The sequence below is a fragment of the Citrus clementina genome, unplaced genomic scaffold (genome assembly GCF_000493195.1).
Source record: "Citrus clementina cultivar Clemenules unplaced genomic scaffold, Citrus_clementina_v1.0 scaffold_5, whole genome shotgun sequence".
Classification (NCBI taxonomy): domain Eukaryota; kingdom Viridiplantae; phylum Streptophyta; class Magnoliopsida; order Sapindales; family Rutaceae; genus Citrus; species Citrus x clementina.
This window is the reverse complement of record NW_006262201.1, coordinates 30,990,304-31,009,361: the sequence shown is the minus strand read 5'-3', so window position 1 is coordinate 31,009,361 and position 19,058 is coordinate 30,990,304. Positions and strand designations below refer to the sequence as shown.

The 19,058-nt window shown below is 33.7% G+C and overlaps 2 protein-coding genes across 3 annotated transcripts; both read left to right on the top strand.

The window, feature by feature from the left end:
* The first annotated feature begins 4,893 nt into the window (after positions 1–4,893).
* On the top strand, positions 4,894–8,839 carry LOC18040466 (double-stranded RNA-binding protein 2). Of its 2 annotated transcripts, XM_024182856.1 has the most exons (5): positions 4,894–5,083; positions 6,034–6,281; positions 6,909–7,128; positions 7,283–8,541; positions 8,650–8,839. In XM_024182856.1, exons 2-4 carry the CDS (start codon positions 6,036–6,038, stop codon positions 8,530–8,532), a joined length of 1,716 nt encoding a protein of 571 aa, XP_024038624.1. In that variant the 5' UTR covers positions 4,894–5,083; positions 6,034–6,035; the 3' UTR covers positions 8,533–8,541; positions 8,650–8,839. The 2 variants fall into 2 exon arrangements, with proteins under 2 accessions (XP_024038624.1, XP_006433111.1); XM_006433048.2 differs by having other exon boundaries at positions 7,283–8,839.
* Positions 8,840–9,881: 1,042 nt separating this feature from the next.
* On the top strand, positions 9,882–14,709 carry LOC18040465 (probable serine/threonine-protein kinase At1g54610). The gene is made up of 8 exons (XM_006433046.2): positions 9,882–10,177; positions 10,347–10,756; positions 11,085–11,369; positions 11,487–11,804; positions 12,117–12,344; positions 12,773–12,873; positions 13,470–13,587; positions 14,136–14,709. The coding sequence occupies exons 2-8, from the start codon at positions 10,388–10,390 to the stop codon at positions 14,448–14,450; spliced, it is 1,734 nt and encodes a 577-aa protein (XP_006433109.1). The 5' UTR covers positions 9,882–10,177; positions 10,347–10,387; the 3' UTR covers positions 14,451–14,709.
* Positions 14,710–19,058: the final 4,349 nt, after the last annotated feature.

Here is a 19,058-nt window from a genome sequence, read left to right as displayed (position 1 = left end):
TAGGCTTAGTCCATGTCTCCTTTGGAACGGTACAGTGTGAAATTTGGTTGAATTTCTCAGCTTCTTCCTTGCGACCAATGAGAGCCTTCTCTGCAAATGTTGCTTTCTTGCCAAGTTGATAGCGATTCTTGAAAATTAGGAGACAGCCCCTTGCAACATGACCTCTTTGCTTTCTCTTCATATTCAATTAACTTTACTGCCTCTTCAATTTTCTTGTCAACCCTGATCAGCCACTTCTCAACTATTTTTTTAATCTCCTCCCCCTTTTCTTCTTGCATTAACAATCTTGTTCTGCATACTGTCTCTTGCATCCGTCGGCTTCTCAACTTCTAGCTTGAGATTCTCAAAGTTGCCATAGTATTTACGCAAATAACTTAATCAGCATGCAATAGGAGCCAACAAGCACTCGGAAACTTCTAAAGCTACAGTAACAACAATCTCGGCCATTTTCAATCCCTTCTCTCTCTCTCTCTCTTTAGTTTCTTGCCTCTTTAGCCAACTAGATAGTGAGCAGAACCAAATAACAGAACATCAATGACAACATCAGTAAACAACAAAACAATTAAAATTGATCTTGAGATCAGGATAAGAAAATAAGTGAAGGGGTTCGGGATTGAAGTATAAATTTTCAGTGAGGATAGGAACCAATAGGAATGGCAGCAATACCCGTGCCCCCAATCAATTCGGGTTAGTATGGGCCCTGAAAAATTCAAAAGATAAATTCGGGTCCATTTTCAGGATGAGCCAATATCCCAAGAAAATTGGGGTTTGGAACCAAGTGGCAATATAAGAAGTGGTTTGGGTACAGTTGTAGAATGTGTGAAAATGTACCAGAGAATGCACAAGGAGAAGACAAAGACCAAGATTGAACAACAAATTAACCGGCAGTGACTTTGAGAAACAGCAAGCGCATAGTTCTTCTTGAGACTTTCTAGACGGAGTACAAATGCAAAAATATGATGGACTCGAGGGGAAAATAAGAACTGATATAAGGTGATAATCAAATTCTAGGTGTACAATAAACATACAGTGGTAACAGAAATGATAAACAATGAGAACAAGCCAAGCCAAGCTAACAACCATGTGGATAAACTTCTATCTTTTGCAACAATTAATGTGCATATACTTGAGCTCAATGCTAATGTAATCAATTAATCAATTAAACTGCAGCCTTTATAATTTGTTATCTTTTCTATTATTTATTTCATTCTTTAACAAATTACTCATTTTAATCTGTTCGGAAATGGATTGAATTTCAGTCTTTGCATATCGGATTTCATTTCAACAACGCGGAGCCATCCAAATAAGTCACCAAAACAAACAAAATTCCTGAAAGCAACAAAGCCACCGACTTACTTCATTAATTAGTGGATATTAACAATCAAATATAAATGAAAAGACTTGGGCAATAAGTGAAAACAATCCACTTATGCATCGAGTTCTATGTGCATGTGGCAAGAAAAGGACTTGCTCGGATAATATATTACTAATAGCCCATGTCCACCAATTTTCATGCTTGAATTACTTAAGAGTGGAGAAGGAAAAAAAAAAAATTGGAGATTAGGTGATAATAATGAAAGATTTGGTATCATCGTCATAATTTATATGTTTCAATTCAACATCAACAACTTCAAACCATTTTCATGTAACCAAAAAGACAAGACATAGAAAGCAACTATCCAGCCAAAATAAACAAAGACTCGAGGCCTGTGGGGAATGCTTTCCAGACAATACAAGAAGTTAAATTATTAACTAGAATCAAGTGGTCAAAAATCAAATATAAAAATATATATTTTTTTTTTTTCCAAATGTTTTCTTGTAGAAAGCAAAAGCTATAGAGCTTGATAGAACATGTGACTAGACTTCTAGTGGAGGATTCTCAATGTCTTTGGGCATTTCACCGAACACATGGTATACACAACACAGCTCCCACACTTGCTTGTCATAATCCTGCCCTGGTTCCATGCAAATGCTGGTCACTTTTTCAACTAAGAAGTCCATTCCATATCAGCTTAAATCCACGTCAATAAAACCGCAGTGTCGTTATTTTGGTCATATAAAAAAATAGTTTAGGTGAGAATCTGTTAATAGTTCATTTTTTCTTATTACAAGTCTTTGGTGTATTAAGGAAATTTTAGGAATTAATATGATTTATTTCTTTTATGTTATTAATTCATTTTCTTTTTGGGCAGATTTTTAAAATTTTATATTATCTTCTATATATTTCACAAGATTATTAATTTAAATATATTACCTCATGTTGGAATTGAAAAATTTTATTATTTAAGCGAAATTATTAAGGATTTATTTGATATGGCTTATCTAATGAATATAGGGTGCGTTTGGCACACTGTATTGTATTATGTTGTATTGCATTATTTTAATGCTGATGTATTGTATTATGCTGTATTGTATTAGCATTGTATTATAATAATACTATGCAATGTTTGGCACTACACTGTACTGTATTAATTTTTTTGTAATTAATTTAAATTTTATATTTTATTATATTAATATTTATATTCTTAATAATTTTAAATTAATATTATTCATATTTAAATATTTATTATTAGTTATATTATATTATAAATTTATTAATAAATTATAATATAAAAATAAAAATATAATATAATATTATTGAATAAAAAATTATATATTTTTTAATTTATATTAAATTATAATTTAAAAATAAAAATATTATATAATATTATATAACATTTTTAAGTTATCTTTATTTTTTATTATTATTATAAGTAAAAACAAAAGTTAAAACAAAAAGCAAATGGAAAAGAAAGAAGAAGGAAAAAAAAAAGAAAAAAAGAAACGCAAGCCGCCAAAGAAGGAAAAGAGAAAAAAATATATATATATCGCACTTTACCTTTTCATTAACCATGTGTCCCTATTTTCAATTAATGCCATTTATTTACATAATTAATATTAATTAAAAAAATTAATTAATATTTTCTCTTTTTTTCCCCTCTCTTATTTCCTTTCCTTTCTCCTTTCACTTTAATATTATAAATCCATCTCACCCACATTCTCTCAACAAAAACCGAACCTGCCCACCAAAGAACAAGGCCGATCCAACGATTCAATCATCTCAGGATCAAATTTAACTTGCGTGAACATCCTGAGAGTAGTCTTTGATTGATCTGTCAGCACCAAGTAGTCTTTGATTGATCTGTCAGCGCCATGTACAACAGAAACGAAGTCTTGCAGGTTTAGGACAGTCAATCTTATCTTCACAAAGGATACCAATTGAATAATTCAAAGAATGAGGTGATTGACATGGTGATGCTTGAGAGAGAAATAAAAATTAAAAAATATTTATTTATTTTTAATAAGGGAATTTGGAAAACAAATAGAATCTATATATCTATATAAAGCTGGGACTTAAGAAGGTGATGTAACATCACCATTTTTCATCTTTGTATATTATATATTATCTAATAAATAGAAAAAATCTATATATCTATATAAAGTTGGGACTTGAGAAGGTGATGTGGCATCACTATTTCTCATATTTGTATATTCTCTATTATCTAATAAATAGAGAAAATTTCTTTTAAATTTGATTTTTCATCTTCTAATAATTAATTTAATTGTTATTACACAATAACAATTATGTAAAGATTTTAATGAGGCATATTCTTTATAATGAACATCTAAGGGGGAGTGTTATGAATTTATTAAAATAAAAGTAGATGTTAATAACATATAATAAATGTAGATGTTCATAACATTTATCACTTAATCTCCCCACTATCTCTCATTAGCAACTTTTAGCTTCCCTATAACTCCTACTATCTCACAAGGAATTATAATCCATAATTTTTCATTAATTTCATGAAGTGATTATGTAACTATAAATGGAGAGCTCATCTTTTTGTTTTGTACACACACAATTGAAATGAATAAAATCACTTTATAATATATTCTCTCATTTTATTCTTTATCTTGCGTTGTGTCTTTATTTGTATTGCTGGCTAATAGTTTTTTTGTTTTTTATAAGGTTGCCTCGTCTTAAAAAAAATCAATTCATATTTTTTATCAGTTTCATCAAGTGTAAAGTAAGAAAAAAGGATAATACTAAATTTTTTTTTCAAAGCCGCATGAAGCGCGGTTCTATTTTCTAGTTAATATAGAAAACAGAGATTAATGAAAGAAATTGGTATCATTATTCATTTTCAAAATGGGTAGTGATATTTCCATCCTATAATTTTTGTAAACCCACTCTAGTTCGAGAAATTATCACAATAGGTTAAACATTACTTTTAAAAAATTCAAATAAAGAAAAAAGTTTGGAGAATTAATCTATTAAACCCATCTTAATTTTTATTTTCTATTATTTATTTAACCATAATGGTTGCTTTAACATAAATTAAATATGAGTATTTTACCCTCATAAGGTAAAAATACCAAAATACTCAAAAATTCATTTAAACTTCAATAAACAAAAAAATTATTGTTCCTAAATGATGTATGATTATTAATATTCACATTAACTAGAAAAATGTATTGATGGCATACGTGTTAAAATTTATGTTTTAATATATCACAGTCAATTAGAATTATTTTATTATATTAAGTAAATTTTATAATAATAAAAAAATTAAAATTTAGATTATTTTGAATATTATGTAAAATAACCAATGATTTATGTAAAATCTTTATAACAAATACAATATATTATTAAAATAAGTATAATAATTTATATATTTAAAATTATATTAGATATTAAAAATTATTTTAATATTTTTAATCCGGTAGACATATTATATTTCTTCTTCTTCTTCTTTTTTTTTTTTTACCCCTTCTTTTCCCTTTTTTATAAATGAAGCGATCTTTACAATCAGTGAAAAAATTTGATTACAAAGGCACGTAATGCAGTAAGCAACAGGCTTTCATCGTAAATTTCGGATTTTGTCAGGATTTTATTCAACTTGCCGTTAAAAAAAAATATATATCGCACTTTACTACTAGTATATCCACTTCACTTATATTACCTCTCTTTCTCGCAACTTTTCAGACTTCTATCGTGGGAAAATTTCCAGTAAAGTAACGAAGCCCCCGTCCTTTGTAGGTCAGTTAACGGTTTTTGCTTTTCTGGGTTTACTTCATTTTTGTTCATTTTCTTAATTTTCTGATGGAATTTAACTAAATTTATTTCCATACTAGTTCAGAAGCTAGATTTTTTTCTTTTTTGGGTGTATTGGGTTTGTGATTGGCGTGATCGAGGTGGGTTTTGGATATTCTTTGTGATCTTTGTCGAATTTTGGCTGTCTAGTTGCTGAGAAGACTGTGGAATAGAGAAGTAGCTAGCATTGATCTTTTATCGAGGTTGCTTGAATTTTTACTAGCAAACCATGTTTCAAAATTCAAAGCAAAAGGTTGGATCAAATTTTTATTGGTGGTGAAATGGTTGACTGTGAGACTCAAAATCTCGTGCTGTAGAGGTTCAAGTCCTATTCAAGGCATAATATCTAGAATGTTCAATGAATGAGCAATTCAATTAGAGATCTTGGATCAAATGGATATTGATATGACTATGTTCCTTTACAAGTTTAGTTAGTTATTGATTTGAATAATCTTGTCCACCTTCAAGTACGGGTTTTTGATCCTATATTATATCTTAACTGGGCCAAAAGACTGAAAGAAATATGCTAGTTCATATTTTTTTGGAATTTTTATATAAGATAATCAGATATGTAGTGTAATGGTTTTCTTAAAAGGATACATTGATTTACAAAGCAGTACTAGAAGCGTACATCTTTTTGACATTTTTCATCCTTCTTTTTTATAAAACTGTTGCTTCATTTCTTTCCATTACTTGTATAAATTTTAACAATGTAATTATCTTATTTCGTAATGTTAGAAAATTTTACATTTGGTTTCAGAGGTCATTTATGAAGCATTAAGAAACGTAAAGGATGTATCTCTTTCTTTGCGTAGATTTTTCTCTCTCCCCACTGAAAAGTGGGTAAAATTTATATGCTTTTCTTGTTAATATATGTTCATGTTTTGCACGTCTAGGTATGTACAAGAACCAGTTGCAGGAGTTAGCTCAGAGGAGCTGCTTCAACTTACCATCTTATTCATGCATCCGAGAAGGACCAGATCATGCTCCTCGATTCAAAGCGACCGTCAACTTCAATGGAGAGACTTTTGAAAGTCCTAACTTTTCCTCTACTCTAAGGCAGGCAGAACATGCTGCAGCTGAGGTAGCTTTAAACACACTCGCAACTAGAGGCCCTTCCAAAGCATTAGCTGCACGAGTTCTGGTAATCATACTGAGTTTAACCCCTTTTATATTTCTGTTTTGCAAAACTTCATTATCTTTTGGAACACTTTACTAGTTCATGAGTTTCGAGTTTTATGTAGAAACCAGTTTTGATCATTTGTTAAGATAGGATCAGAGAAATGATATTGGATGTATTGAGACAACATGATGATATTGAGAGTAGCCTAGACAATTGATGGGGTACTGAAGCTTGATTTCGTCTTGGGTGGGATTGAAGAGTCGCTGCTTGGAACCTTCTATTTATCTCAGAATATTCTAAATTTGAACTTTTGCATTTGACTCCTCCATAAAAGTGATTCAGCATTTAAATTTAAGGCCTTACAGTAGTCTTTTTCCAACCAAATGTGGCCCTTTCTCATTATCATTTCTGCTCTCCAATCCTAAAAAATAATCCTATTTGGGCTAAAGAGACAGCTTAAAAATTTGTAATATTGATTTACTGTGGAAAAAAAGAATATAGATTGTGAACTCTGAATACCATATAAACCTATCCAATAGGTTTTCTATTTGTCATATCATTCTCTGATATACTGTGCTCTTAATTCTTTTTGCAATTTGCTTGAATAACATACTGAATGGCATGTTTCTGTAAATTTCTGCTGCACAGGATGAAACTGGAGTCTATAAGAATTTGCTTCAGGAGACTGCCCACAAAGCTGGCTTAAATCTTCCAGTATATGCCATATATCGATCTGGACCAGGCCATGTTCCTGTTTTCTCATGCACAGTCCAGCTTGCAGGACTGAGCTTTACAGGGGAACCAGCTAGGACAAAGAAACAGGCTCAGAAGAATGCAGCTATGGCTGCTTGGTGTACCTTGAAAAATTGTATTTATGTCGTCTTCTTTACTTTAGTTTGCTTTCATTAAACAAGAACTCAAAAAAGAACAAAAATGGATCATTGTTGAATCCTGATTTTTATTTGGCTTTAAGATGACGATGGCTGGCTTCGTACTAATATGTTTCTTTCTTGTTCATGTAGTGACTCAACGTGTCACAACTGAATCTACATCTTCTTCTTCTTCACTGGAGGCTAAATGCAATGAAGAGCAGGAACAAGTTGTCATTGCACGCTTCCTTACATCTTTGCAACAATCGGAGTCAAAGTATTTCATGCAAAATGACTGGCAACATGGACACCAGAGATCTATGCCACTGTGCAAAGACCTAACACCTCAAGCTTCTGGCTTATATTCTGCACAATGGCAAAGCTTGGCTTACCCAAGTTTTTCCCCTGAAATGGCTTTGTATGAGATGTGTCAGCAAGAACAATTACTACAGCTGCAAAACCACCTGTTAACTCTTCCCGTTTCACCAGCTCCTCCAATTGCTCCTCAGATTCTTCCATACATGCAGTCTATTTTCTGGCCAAGTCAACGTCCCTATGTTTCAGCGGGGAAACAGGAACCCTTGCCTGTAGCTGTGGGACCCAGGCTCTCAGTTGCTACCACTAGTCCATCACTGTGTTTGTCTGGTCAGTCAGTTTCTGAACCAATTAGGAGCAGGTCCATGGTGACTATTCAAGAAATAAATGAGGAGAAAACAGAAGAATCATTGAAGTGCCCTCCATCTACAGTTCCAAAACCCTCCGCCTCTGATCACAGCAGTGCTGAATCAAGAATCAAGGAACCAATTCTTGACGATGGTAATCAGAAGAATCTTGATTTGGAAGAAACAAAAGCTACTGTGGAGCTTGAAAGCAGATTTGAGAATCTTCAATTGGAAGGAAACCAATTGAGGCAATCAGAAGTGACTTCTCATAGGAACTTGGATTCTGGTTTTAGACTCGACAACTTGCAAAATTCATGTGGAATTGACTCATCACATTCTTATTGCATTCCCCAGTATCCGTCAAGACCAAGTGCTTTTGGATGTCCTAGACTACCTCCATCTGCAGCAGCCCCTGTTATGATCCGAACTAATGATCCTATATCTTCAGAAAGGCCCATACCGCAAAATTTGACAAGCTTCAGCCAGATGCCTGCACCACCAAGAGTGAGAACTGGAGTAACCTCATATTCTACACGACCTAGCACCGGAAGCATGTACATTAGACAAATGAATCCTAGATTTTTGGCACCAGCTGTCAGAATAAGAACGGTCGTACCAGTCTGTTCCGCACCCCCACCAAGACAAATGCCTAGTTCCATCCCCAAGGGGAGGTTCCCCAATAGAGAGGTAAAAAATACTATACGAGAAGATGAATCAACGACAACTTCAGAACTCAGATGAGCTTCACATGTAAGCACGAGTAAAGACCCTACAGAATTGTTTTTTTATAGCTTATATCATGGGTGATCGTAGCAATTTATAGGAGTCATCAGTACTCAATGCTCGTGTTTGGTCCAGATTGGTTCGAGGGGCTGCTCGAAGACTGGTGCTTTGAAGTTTGAAAATGGGCCGGAACCTTACCTACCTTGTTAGTTGTAGAAGAGAGCCACAAATGACTATTTGTAAAAGTTACTAAGTTATATTAGATTTGACAAAAATATAGTTATTTTATTGGAGGATGAAATTACCACAAGGGTGATATATTAGATTTTAGGCCTTTGCTATTGAGGTAAGATAACTGGAAGTTATAATTGTTGCGAAAAAAAAAAGAGTTGTAATTATAAAATAAAAAATTAATATTGATTGTGTAGTAAATATGATTTTTACATAATAATTTTAATAAAATAGTAAAGATATGATAAAATTTTTATGGTGCACGTGTGGATTAAATTAACTTAATTTTCAAACCAAGTAGTTAATATTTGTAAAACACTTTAACACTATAATTTTTAAGTTATAATTATCAAACTTCAATATTAAAGAAGCCTTAGTATCATTTTTGGATTTTGAAAAGTTACATTTTTTTTTTACATTGTATTGAAATGATGTACAATAATCTTTATATACTTTATTAATTTGATCTTTTTTTAACTCTAAAGTTTGATGCACCTTTTATTGGTGTCAATAATTCAGTTGTTAAAATCTCTTATGTTTAAGAGCGAAAGGTTTAAGGTTTGAACACTCATTTAATGAGTTAGAAATAAGTGATATAGATTTCAATGCTTAGGTGGATGGTAGGTGATTAAATTATAATTAGACTAAATTAAAAAGTCATTAATTTTTCTTAATTACTCCAATTTAAATATCTTATATACATTCGAACTCAAATCTATAATCTTTAAAAAAAATAATATGCTTAAAATTAATACAATCATAATCCCATGACAACTCTTGATCCATACAATTTTAAATTCAGATTTTTATCAATCCTTAGAAAAGTTCAATATCGGATGCTCTTGAATATTATTATTATTTTAACGAATTATTATTGTTACGGAAAATGTTATGGTATAAAAAGCTTGAAAATGATAATCATACATATCACTACATGTCATTATTAATTGGAAAAAAAAGTTGAAAAAAAAAAAAGGTGCCCGTAAATTAAGGAATTTAAAACCCAATGCCTTGCACTTGCACAGCTAAGCTGAGCTGAGGGAAAGAGAAGAGTTGTGGGGTTCGGGTTTTGACCAGTAAGTGATAATTAGACAAAAGCCTCTGAAATAAAAGAAAATAAAATAAAATAAAATAAAATACTTATAATAACAAAACAGCGACCGATCTGCTTTCCCTTCATTTTTATTCCCTTTTCTTGTCTGAGACAGACAACGAAAAGAACCAGTTCCCAGAAACAGAAAACAGAATAAGAACATTATACAAAAAACGATTTGAGTTATTAAGTGCTCCCCGGCGGGTTCATTCATCAGAGTATCAATCTTTATCCTTTAATTTTTTATCCATTTTTAACCACTTTAGCTATAGGGAAAGTAAGTAAGTATATTCGGCTTTTAGATCAATTTGATCTTGGAGAAACAGCTCGGAGCTTCCGGTAAGTTTTAATGGGGTTTATGAGTTGCATGTATTCGTTAGTTTACTTTGAAGATCATGTAGCAGGGAAATATCGGTGTTTTTTATTTATTTTTTTATTTAGCGTGGCATCGTGTCTTATAAGTTGAAGTTTGATTGATTGATGTGTGGTGATTTACTGTTGATTACAGAGGGACCCACGTGGTGGAATATGTTGAGATAGATTCAGAAAATGGGGTGTGTTTTTGGGAGAGAGGTATCCTCAGGCATAGTGTCTGAATCGAAGGAGGTCAGTAACTTTAGCGTGGAATCTAGTTCTAGGAAAGTTGGAAATGTTTCGGTGAAAACGATTGATGGTGATGTTGTAGAGGTACAAAATGATGAGAGCCGGAAGAAGGAGGAGAAAGTGGTTGATGGGGAGAAAAAACCTAGGGGAGAGAGGAAAAGGTCAAAGTCGAACCCTAGGCTGAGTAATCTGCCTAAGCACTTGCGTGGTGAGCAGGTTGCTGCTGGGTGGCCACCATGGCTCACTGCTGTTTGTGGAGAGGCACTTAATGGCTGGATTCCACGGAGGGCAGACTCATTTGAGAAAATTGATAAGGTTGGTTATTTGATATTTTTGGAAGTATGGTCATTGTCAATTGTTTTGAATTGAAAGAATGAGAAGTTATGAGCCATGTTTATTGAGATGGATAATATGCTATGCTTTCATCTTCAATTCCTATCACAAATGATGTGACACAAGTGTTTTTTATATTAATTTTGTCGTGATGGTCAATTTCCATTTGGAATTGAAGAATGCGGCCGCATCATTTGAGATAGGCTTTTGTGATGGCATAATGTTGCTCTAGATTGTGTATTTCATTTATTTTTTTATATTTTTGAAGTTGACATCTTTTCGTTTCAATTTTTTTCCATATGAACGGTAGATTGGGCAAGGAACTTATAGCAATGTGTACAAAGCTAAAGATATGTTAACGGGCAAAATCGTAGCACTAAAGAAAGTACGGTTTGACAATTTGGAACCTGAGAGTGTGAAATTTATGGCTAGAGAGATTCTCATATTGCGGAGATTGGATCATCCAAATGTTATAAAGTTGGAAGGTTTAGTGACGTCAAGGATGTCATGTAGTTTGTACCTGGTATTTCATTATATGGAGCATGATTTGGCTGGACTTGTTGCAAGCCCTGAAGTGAAGTTCACAGAACCACAGGTAAGCCCTAGCCTATATCTAATCTAAATTAAAGCACAAATACTCATACAGTTCCTTTGCAGGTTATTACCTGTATAGAACTGTGTTGTTTAACATTGAAAGTTTGTTTACTTGAAGGTTAAATGTTACATGCATCAACTGCTATCTGGACTTGAGCACTGTCACAACAATGGTGTGCTTCACCGGGACATTAAAGGCTCTAATCTTCTAATTGATGATGATGGAGTGCTTAAAATAGCTGATTTTGGTTTGGCATCTTTCTTTGATCCAAATCATAAGCATCCTATGACTAGTCGAGTGGTTACTCTTTGGTATCGACCTCCTGAGCTGCTTCTGGGGGCTACTGATTACGGTGTGGGTGTTGATCTATGGAGCGCAGGTTGTATTTTAGCTGAGCTACTGGCTGGGAAGCCCATTATGCCTGGTCGTACGGAGGTATCTGCCACTTTCTGCTTTGTCTTAAATCTAATCTTTGATCCATTTGTATTTTATTAGTCAAATGTATGTTTTCAAATTTTGATTTTGTTTAGGCTTTTGCTTATTTTGGAGTTATAGCTCTGTAATCAATTTATTCTTCTGGTATGTCATATTGAAGCAATTGTGAAGGCAAATTGAACTATGTGGTTACATTACAGTGTTCTAATGCTCTGTAGTTTAGTAGATATGTGAATGTTTGCTGAGGAGAACATAAGTTACATTGTGTTCTAATGTTTACTGCTATTGATGATTATCTTTTTTACTTATTAGGTAGAGCAACTACATAAGATATATAAGTTATGTGGTTCCCCTTCAGAAGAATATTGGAAAAAGTCAAAGTTGCCAAATGCAACTTTATTTAAGCCTCGAGAGCCTTACAAAAGATGCATACAAGAGACATTTAAAGATTTCCCACCATCATCATTGCCCCTCATTGAAACCCTTCTAGCAATTGACCCTGCGGAGCGTCTAACAGCAACGGTTGCCTTAAACAGTGAAGTAAGTTACCAATTTTTGTGACTGTCTGTCACATGTTCTTCTTTCTCTTGGTTGCAACTTTTATTTCTCCTGAATATGGATGCCGTGACTTCTATTCATATAGTTTTATACCATGAACTTAATCATCCTAAGTGTCACATCCAATGGTTTCTCATTTACGGTGGGTGTTAGTGAACTTCCTAACGTCATGCCTGCAAATAAGGACATTCAACTGACAAGGAAACAGTGTTTACACAAGATGGTTTTCTGCTATTCTGTTTCCTGAACTATTAATTAGAAATGTTCTAAGTATACAAGTTCAAAGCACAAACACTAAACAAGATTAGCTCAATATACTGTAACATTTATCTGATTTATTAATATCATATCCACGACACAATGGCTTGTTCCTTCCATTTATTACCATCTTCTTTGTCTTCCTGATGCAGTTTTTCAAGACAGAACCCTATGCCTGTGAACCTTCTAGTCTCCCTAAATATCCCCCTACTAAGGAGATGGATGCTAAACGACGAGATGATGAAGCTAGAAGGTAAACTCATTTTTACTTTACTTTGGTGTCAGGTTAATTTTTCATAGTCAATGCTAGAACATTAGTTTATTTTTTTAATTGTCTATTTGGGTAAGATATTTGTGCTTAGTGAATATCGTGTGGGGGCTTTGAACATGGTGGATAATTGAAACCCTCAATGAAAGGTTGAATTATTTCCTGTAATTTCTTTTTCCTTCTCTTGTCAAATTCATAATAACTCAAATTCTTGAGACAGGCTTTATCATTTCCCACGATATGACGATTTATTTTAAGAATTTTTGTTCCAGACTTCCAGCTCAGTACATAATTATGTCACACATTTTGCTTATTTTTCAACAAAATATTTTTGTTTAGGGCTTTTTAATTTTTGCTGGTTGTGTTGGAATTATGCTAAATATGTGATAGTAAAGCTGACCGTAAAGCTTTAGTTCAGAATGAATTAGTCTCTTGAAAGTTGAGATGGTGAAATTTTGAAGTCATTGGATGGTAGCAACTGCCTTGATGGTTTTTTGGCATTGTACTAAATTCGCACTGGATTTGGCATCTCTCTTGGATGTGAGTTGTAATCAGCATTTCTTTTTTGTATTATGTTTCAGACTAAGGGCTGCTAGTAGAGCCCAGGGTGATAGTGCAAGGAAGACACGGCCACGTGATCGTGGTGTTAGGGCAATGCCTGCTCCAGAGGCCAATGCAGAACTTCAATCTAATATTGATGTATGTCCCACCGCCTGCCTCTATAGTAAAATAATTATCTTATTTTTAATGCCATACTATTTTTAACTATTTTTTCAAGAGAAAAGAAAAGTTATTATCTATCTTTTTCCCAGTTCTCCATTTTTTATGCAATAGTCAATCTTGTGGCAATGGTGAATCTTTTTTGTTCAAAATCATAGAGCTTGCTATAAATAATTTATTCCTTAGCAATCAGTTTTGGAAGTTACAAGATCCTGTTTAATGGAGAACGATTACTAGCATAGAGCTCATGGACTGAAAATCCGAACTGGTATTCATTTCTTGGAAGATCAGAGATTTACTATTTGAGCTTAAGTTTGTCTGTTTGCTCCTTTTATATGTTTGATGAATCAGCTTAGGCTAGGTTCTTTGCCACTTTTAATAAGTTCCAACTTAGAGGAATTGAAGATCTTCTTCCCTATATGTAACTTTATTTCTCTGTCTTAGCTTAAAATGTGCTCGTGACCAATTTCAAATTGCTTGGAAGTTTTTCATATGTTTAACTTATGTTGTTTGTTCTCTGAAAACAGAGGCGGCGTCTAATTACACATGCAAATGCAAAGAGCAAGAGTGAAAAGTTTCCTCCACCACATCAAGATGGAGCAGTTGGCTTTCCCTTGGGCTCATCACATCACATTGATCCTACCTTCATTCCTCCGGACGTACCATTCAGCACTACCTCATTCAGTTACACGTCAAAAGAACCAATCCAAACTTGGTCAGGTCCCTTGGCTGACTCTGACAGTGTTGGGGCTACAAGGCGAAAGAAGTATGCAATGCGTGATTCACGAGAACCATCAAAGCGACCAGCAGTAAAAGATAAAAGTAGCAATACTCGGAAGTAGAGGAAAGAAGAGTATTATTTGAACTTTCTGTGCATAGATCAAGACACAGTTTCATAAGAGTCTCGCTGCCTTTGACGCGAGGGTATTAGTTGAGCCTGGTTTCTTTCCATATACCAAATGAAATTGTTTGCATAGATAGATGGCGTATTCAAGGGGTGATTTCTTACTTTTATTTTTTATTTTTATTTTTGGGATATTTTGATGTTACACCATACACTTTCTTTTGTAGCAAAGCCAAATGTTTTTCTGACCGTGAGAACTCTGCTTTCTTTTGTACATTTTCGCTTTCCTTGTGGACACATATTGTTGTTATAGCTTACAAAATTATTTAGAATTTCATATCAAGAGAAATAATGAAATTGACATCCATCCTCTTTCCTCTCTCCACTTCACTCTTTTCATTTCTTCCAACTAAAAACAAGCTGTCAGCATCCCCCAACGACTATGTTTGTGTGATGAGAATTTTGTATTTGTTACGTCCGTCTTTACTGTTCTTTTATTTCTTCCAACTAAACACCGACCAGTCTTTATTGTTCTTTTATTTCTTCCAACTAAGCACCGACTGAGATTAATAACTCAGAATTCAGATTTACAACAAATACCACTAGAAAGTAAATGGGTAACATAACATATACGCCATTAGCTTATTTGCTTCAGCGAGCATACTGCAGACCTGAAAGGGAAATAATAAATAAATAAATAAAATCAATGTCCTGTTTGAGGAAGCTGAATCCAATTTTTCACCGTGAACAAGTTGTTTGGTTTGGAATCTTGATAATCACTTATTTGGGGCCAAGTATTAGTGAGTCACCCTCAGTAGGCTTCACAAAAAATGAGAACAATCACTTATCTTGTTATATTTTTAAATCTTGCCCTATTCTCTAAGGGATTTTAAAATCACTACAATAGTAGTATCTCCTTAATTAGGCACAATTTCAATGTTGTATTATAATCTACAATAATAACATCCCTTTAATTAGGCACAATTTCATTGTTGTATTGTAATCTAGTTTTCTTTTTTTTAAATGGAAAACTTTAAAGGCCGTGTAACAAAAGTTCTGGGGGTAAACTTCAGCAGACTCTGTTTCCCAAAAAAGCAAAAAGATAAAAATAAAAAACTTAGAAATATTTCAATTAATGGCTCTATAACAAAAGTCTGGGGCCTAAAATACAAAGGCCTATAACTCATAAGTCCACCCACTTAGCTTCAATTTGGGTTGAGCATGAGATTAAAAGCTTTCATGTTTCTTCTATTTTGCCATACACAATTAATTGTTAAATTCAGAAAGAAATTTATTTATTTTTAATAAATCACAAGAGAAAACTTAAATTTAAAAAAAAAAAACAGTGCCATTTGAACAAGAGGAATGTAAAAATATGGATAATATTCATACTATAGTAATACTGTAACATATAAAATGATAGTATTGTTCATACTATAGTGTTGTCGTTACTGTTTTTCTATTATTTAAATATTTACTGTTTTTCTATTATTTAAATATTATTTTTCTTAAAAAAATTAGAAAGTAACATCCAAACAAGGGGGGACAAAAAGGTCTTAACTTAACAAATTAAAATTACATCAAAAGAATGAATAGAGAAAACTAGAAATCAACTGAATAGTAGTATAGATGACCAAGATAAACCAATATCACATTTAAGCAATGCCACTAGTTGCTATGAATAAAAAGCAACTAATTCTCATTGGGAGAAGCTGGAGGCCTACGTCGTGATCGAATAACAATTGGTTGTTCTCGTAATTCCTTTTTCTTTTTCTTTTTTCCTGCAACTATTTTTGCTAAAACTTTGTGATAAGTAATAACCAGTTTAAAACTATCCTCATCCCCACTTTCCAATGAATCTCTGCCATGAATAGAATTATTGTAAGAATATTCGTGATGCCCTGGCTTGGTACAATGGTACTTAGCTATAAGAGCTAGCTCCAAGTAAATTTGAGAGTCAAACAGCATTGGAACATGAGGGAATAAAAGCTTTATGAGCATCCTAGGTATTCGGTTCATCCACATCTCGTATATCTGTAGGTAAAATCAACTCCTTACTAGTAGCCACCTGAGAATTAAAAATATCCAACTGATCCTTGTTACCATCATTAATAAGTTAGGCAAAATGGAAGCATGTTCGCATACCTTCCTAGTTTCAAATGTAAATTCCGGTATCACGCCCTCAATAGAATCAACGCCAGCATCCGAAGAGTGACTCTCCTCTACAACCTCATTTTCTAAGTTTTCCAGACTCTCGGAATCTGACTGAGAATGAGAAAATTTTTTGTCCTCATTCACCACAACATTCACCTTACCACTTTCCCCAGGTCTAGCCGATTCAGACAAATCTTTGCCGCCCTCCACGCAGCAATCTCTTTACAGTTTGCCTCAGCTTTTAGAGACTAGAGTGCCAACAGCCCCAGCTGTATAACCTAGTAATGAATTATGTCACACCAAGCTGTTGAACTCTGGAGCAATCTTCTTTTCTCTTTTGAACTTTTTTTTTTTTAATATAAAATTTCCACCGAATGCTCAAATGTTGAGAACATGAACCTACAGACTGCAGGTCACAGTAATGGAGAGATAAAAAAGAGAGATTGGAAATATGTTCGTCAAACTTAATTTCAAACAACAAGAAATTCTAGGGGACAATAAACAACAAATAATAGATGTCCTAATACTTCAGAAACATTAGAGCTAATTTGCCATAACTCTTCATACTTTGAGCGAGAAAGATACAAGTTATCCTGGCCAGAAAATTCCGAATTTTTCAGGATGACATCTACATTTGGGGAAACGATCTCACTCAAGTAATAACTAAAAGCTTGAATGCATTCTTTTCCCCTGTTCAACATTTTCCAATTTGTGTACATACAAATGTCAAGCGTGAGACACTTTTTCCCCAAGCTTTTGGTCTAATTATCAGACCCTTTCTCAAAGACTATGATATAGCATTTTCATAATTTTTCAGATAGTTTCGGCTTACAGTGACCAAATGAAGATTGCTTTCTTAAGGTTTCAAATAGAAGAAATGAACAAAAAGGCTGTTAAGAGGAGATAATAAACGCCAAAATTTGAGCTATTACATATAACTATGATCCTAATATACTTCATTTTTGTTACAGATTCTATTATTATTTTGGAAACTCAATTGAAACAAAAGGTAAGATCACTGGACTTCCTTAATCAGTAACAACTTCAAGGATTAATAAATAAATAAATCAATGTCTTGTTTCAGGAGGCTGAACCCAAGTTTTCATCGTCAACATATTCTTTAGTTTGCAGTCTTGTAGTCAGAAATTTTCGGGCCAGAAGTTAGAAATTCACCTAGATAATAACTTTCGGCAGGATTCCATAACAAATAGAAGTAATCAACGCTACGAGAAGCTGCCAAAGTGATGAATAGTGTTTGCTAATGGACTTGCCTTTCCTACAGAACCCAAAAACAAAGCTCCATCATCCAAGCTGTCACTTTCAAACCAATCCTTTCGAGCCCGATTAAATGTGAGAACACGATATCCAGAGACATGATCACATAGCAAAAGTTTTCCATCAGACTCAATCAACGTCGAGGTGATATTGCACCAAGAAGGACCCATAGAAAAGGTGCGGAATCCCGGAGCGGGCAAGTGACAGTAGACTAATCCATCCACATATACCACATTGTTACAACATTTATGTTTAAGCTAATGCTAATACAATAGTTTTCAGAATATATCGATACAGCACATGTCACACAATCAGGAGAATCTGAAGCGTTTGAGAATGTTGCATTGCGGATGCGTTGATTACGCAAATTGGGAAGTTTGAATAATCTTGCCGGTAAAAGGAGTGTAAAGAAGACTGATGAACTAGCACTAGTATCGCAAAATGCGGAAAAAAGCACCCAACTGTGTTTTGTATCGAATACTACCGTCTCAACAAATATTTCTCTTATTGTATCACCACTGAAAATAGTATTTAGTTGTTTGTGAAAAGGGCCGAAGAGATAACTGTCAAAGTCTTGGGCGGTGCCAAATCATGAAAAATCTACCCAAATTAAAGTCCAAGTAAATGCCGCCCAAGAAAAGAAAAAAAAGGGAAACTTCGACAAAGAAGAAAGAGGAAGAAAAATAGGTGCCGCCCAAAGAAAACAAGAAAAAAATATTAAAATAATAGCCAATTTTGGCTATATAAAGGAAGCCCTCCATTTTGGTTTCTGCATTCAATTTGTGAGAGAGAAAAACCAGAGAGTTTTGTAGAGCTTAAATAATAAAAGCTCTTGTGTTTAGTGATTTGAGAGTTTGGGTGTATTGGGATTTTGGGTAGTGAGCTAAAATACTACAGTACTTATAACTCATTTTCACTAGTATAATATTTTCCTTCTGTCTTCGCCTGTGGACGTAGGCTAAAAGCCGAACCACGTAATTTCTGGTGTCCTCTTTGTGTTTGTTCTTTATTTTTCTTCCAATTTTATTTTAGCTACGTATCTGCTTCACCCATCAATTTCCTAACAGTGGTATCAAAGCTATTGGTTGTATTTTTTGGAGTCGGGTACTATTCACGTAAGGATACTGTTCACGTATACGGTATTGTTCACGAGAAACGGTGGGAGCGATCCAAGAAT

Bases quoted from the DNA above. Each gene is read 5' to 3' on its own strand.
- LOC18040466 (XM_024182856.1), top strand. From the start codon at position 6,036: ATGTACAAGAACCAGTTGCAGGAGTTAGCTCAGAGGAGCTGCTTCAAC. The intron at 6,282-6,908 runs GTAATCATACTG...TCTGCTGCACAG, and splicing joins CATTAGCTGCACGAGTTCTG to GATGAAACTGGAGTCTATAA. The intron at 7,129-7,282 runs GTATTTATGTCG...TTGTTCATGTAG, and splicing joins TTGGTGTACCTTGAAAAATT to TGACTCAACGTGTCACAACT.
- LOC18040465 (XM_006433046.2), top strand. From the start codon at position 10,388: ATGGGGTGTGTTTTTGGGAGAGAGGTATCCTCAGGCATAGTGTCTGAA. The intron at 12,874-13,469 runs GTAAACTCATTT...ATTATGTTTCAG, and splicing joins CGAGATGATGAAGCTAGAAG to ACTAAGGGCTGCTAGTAGAG. The intron at 13,588-14,135 runs GTATGTCCCACC...CTCTGAAAACAG, and splicing joins AACTTCAATCTAATATTGAT to AGGCGGCGTCTAATTACACA.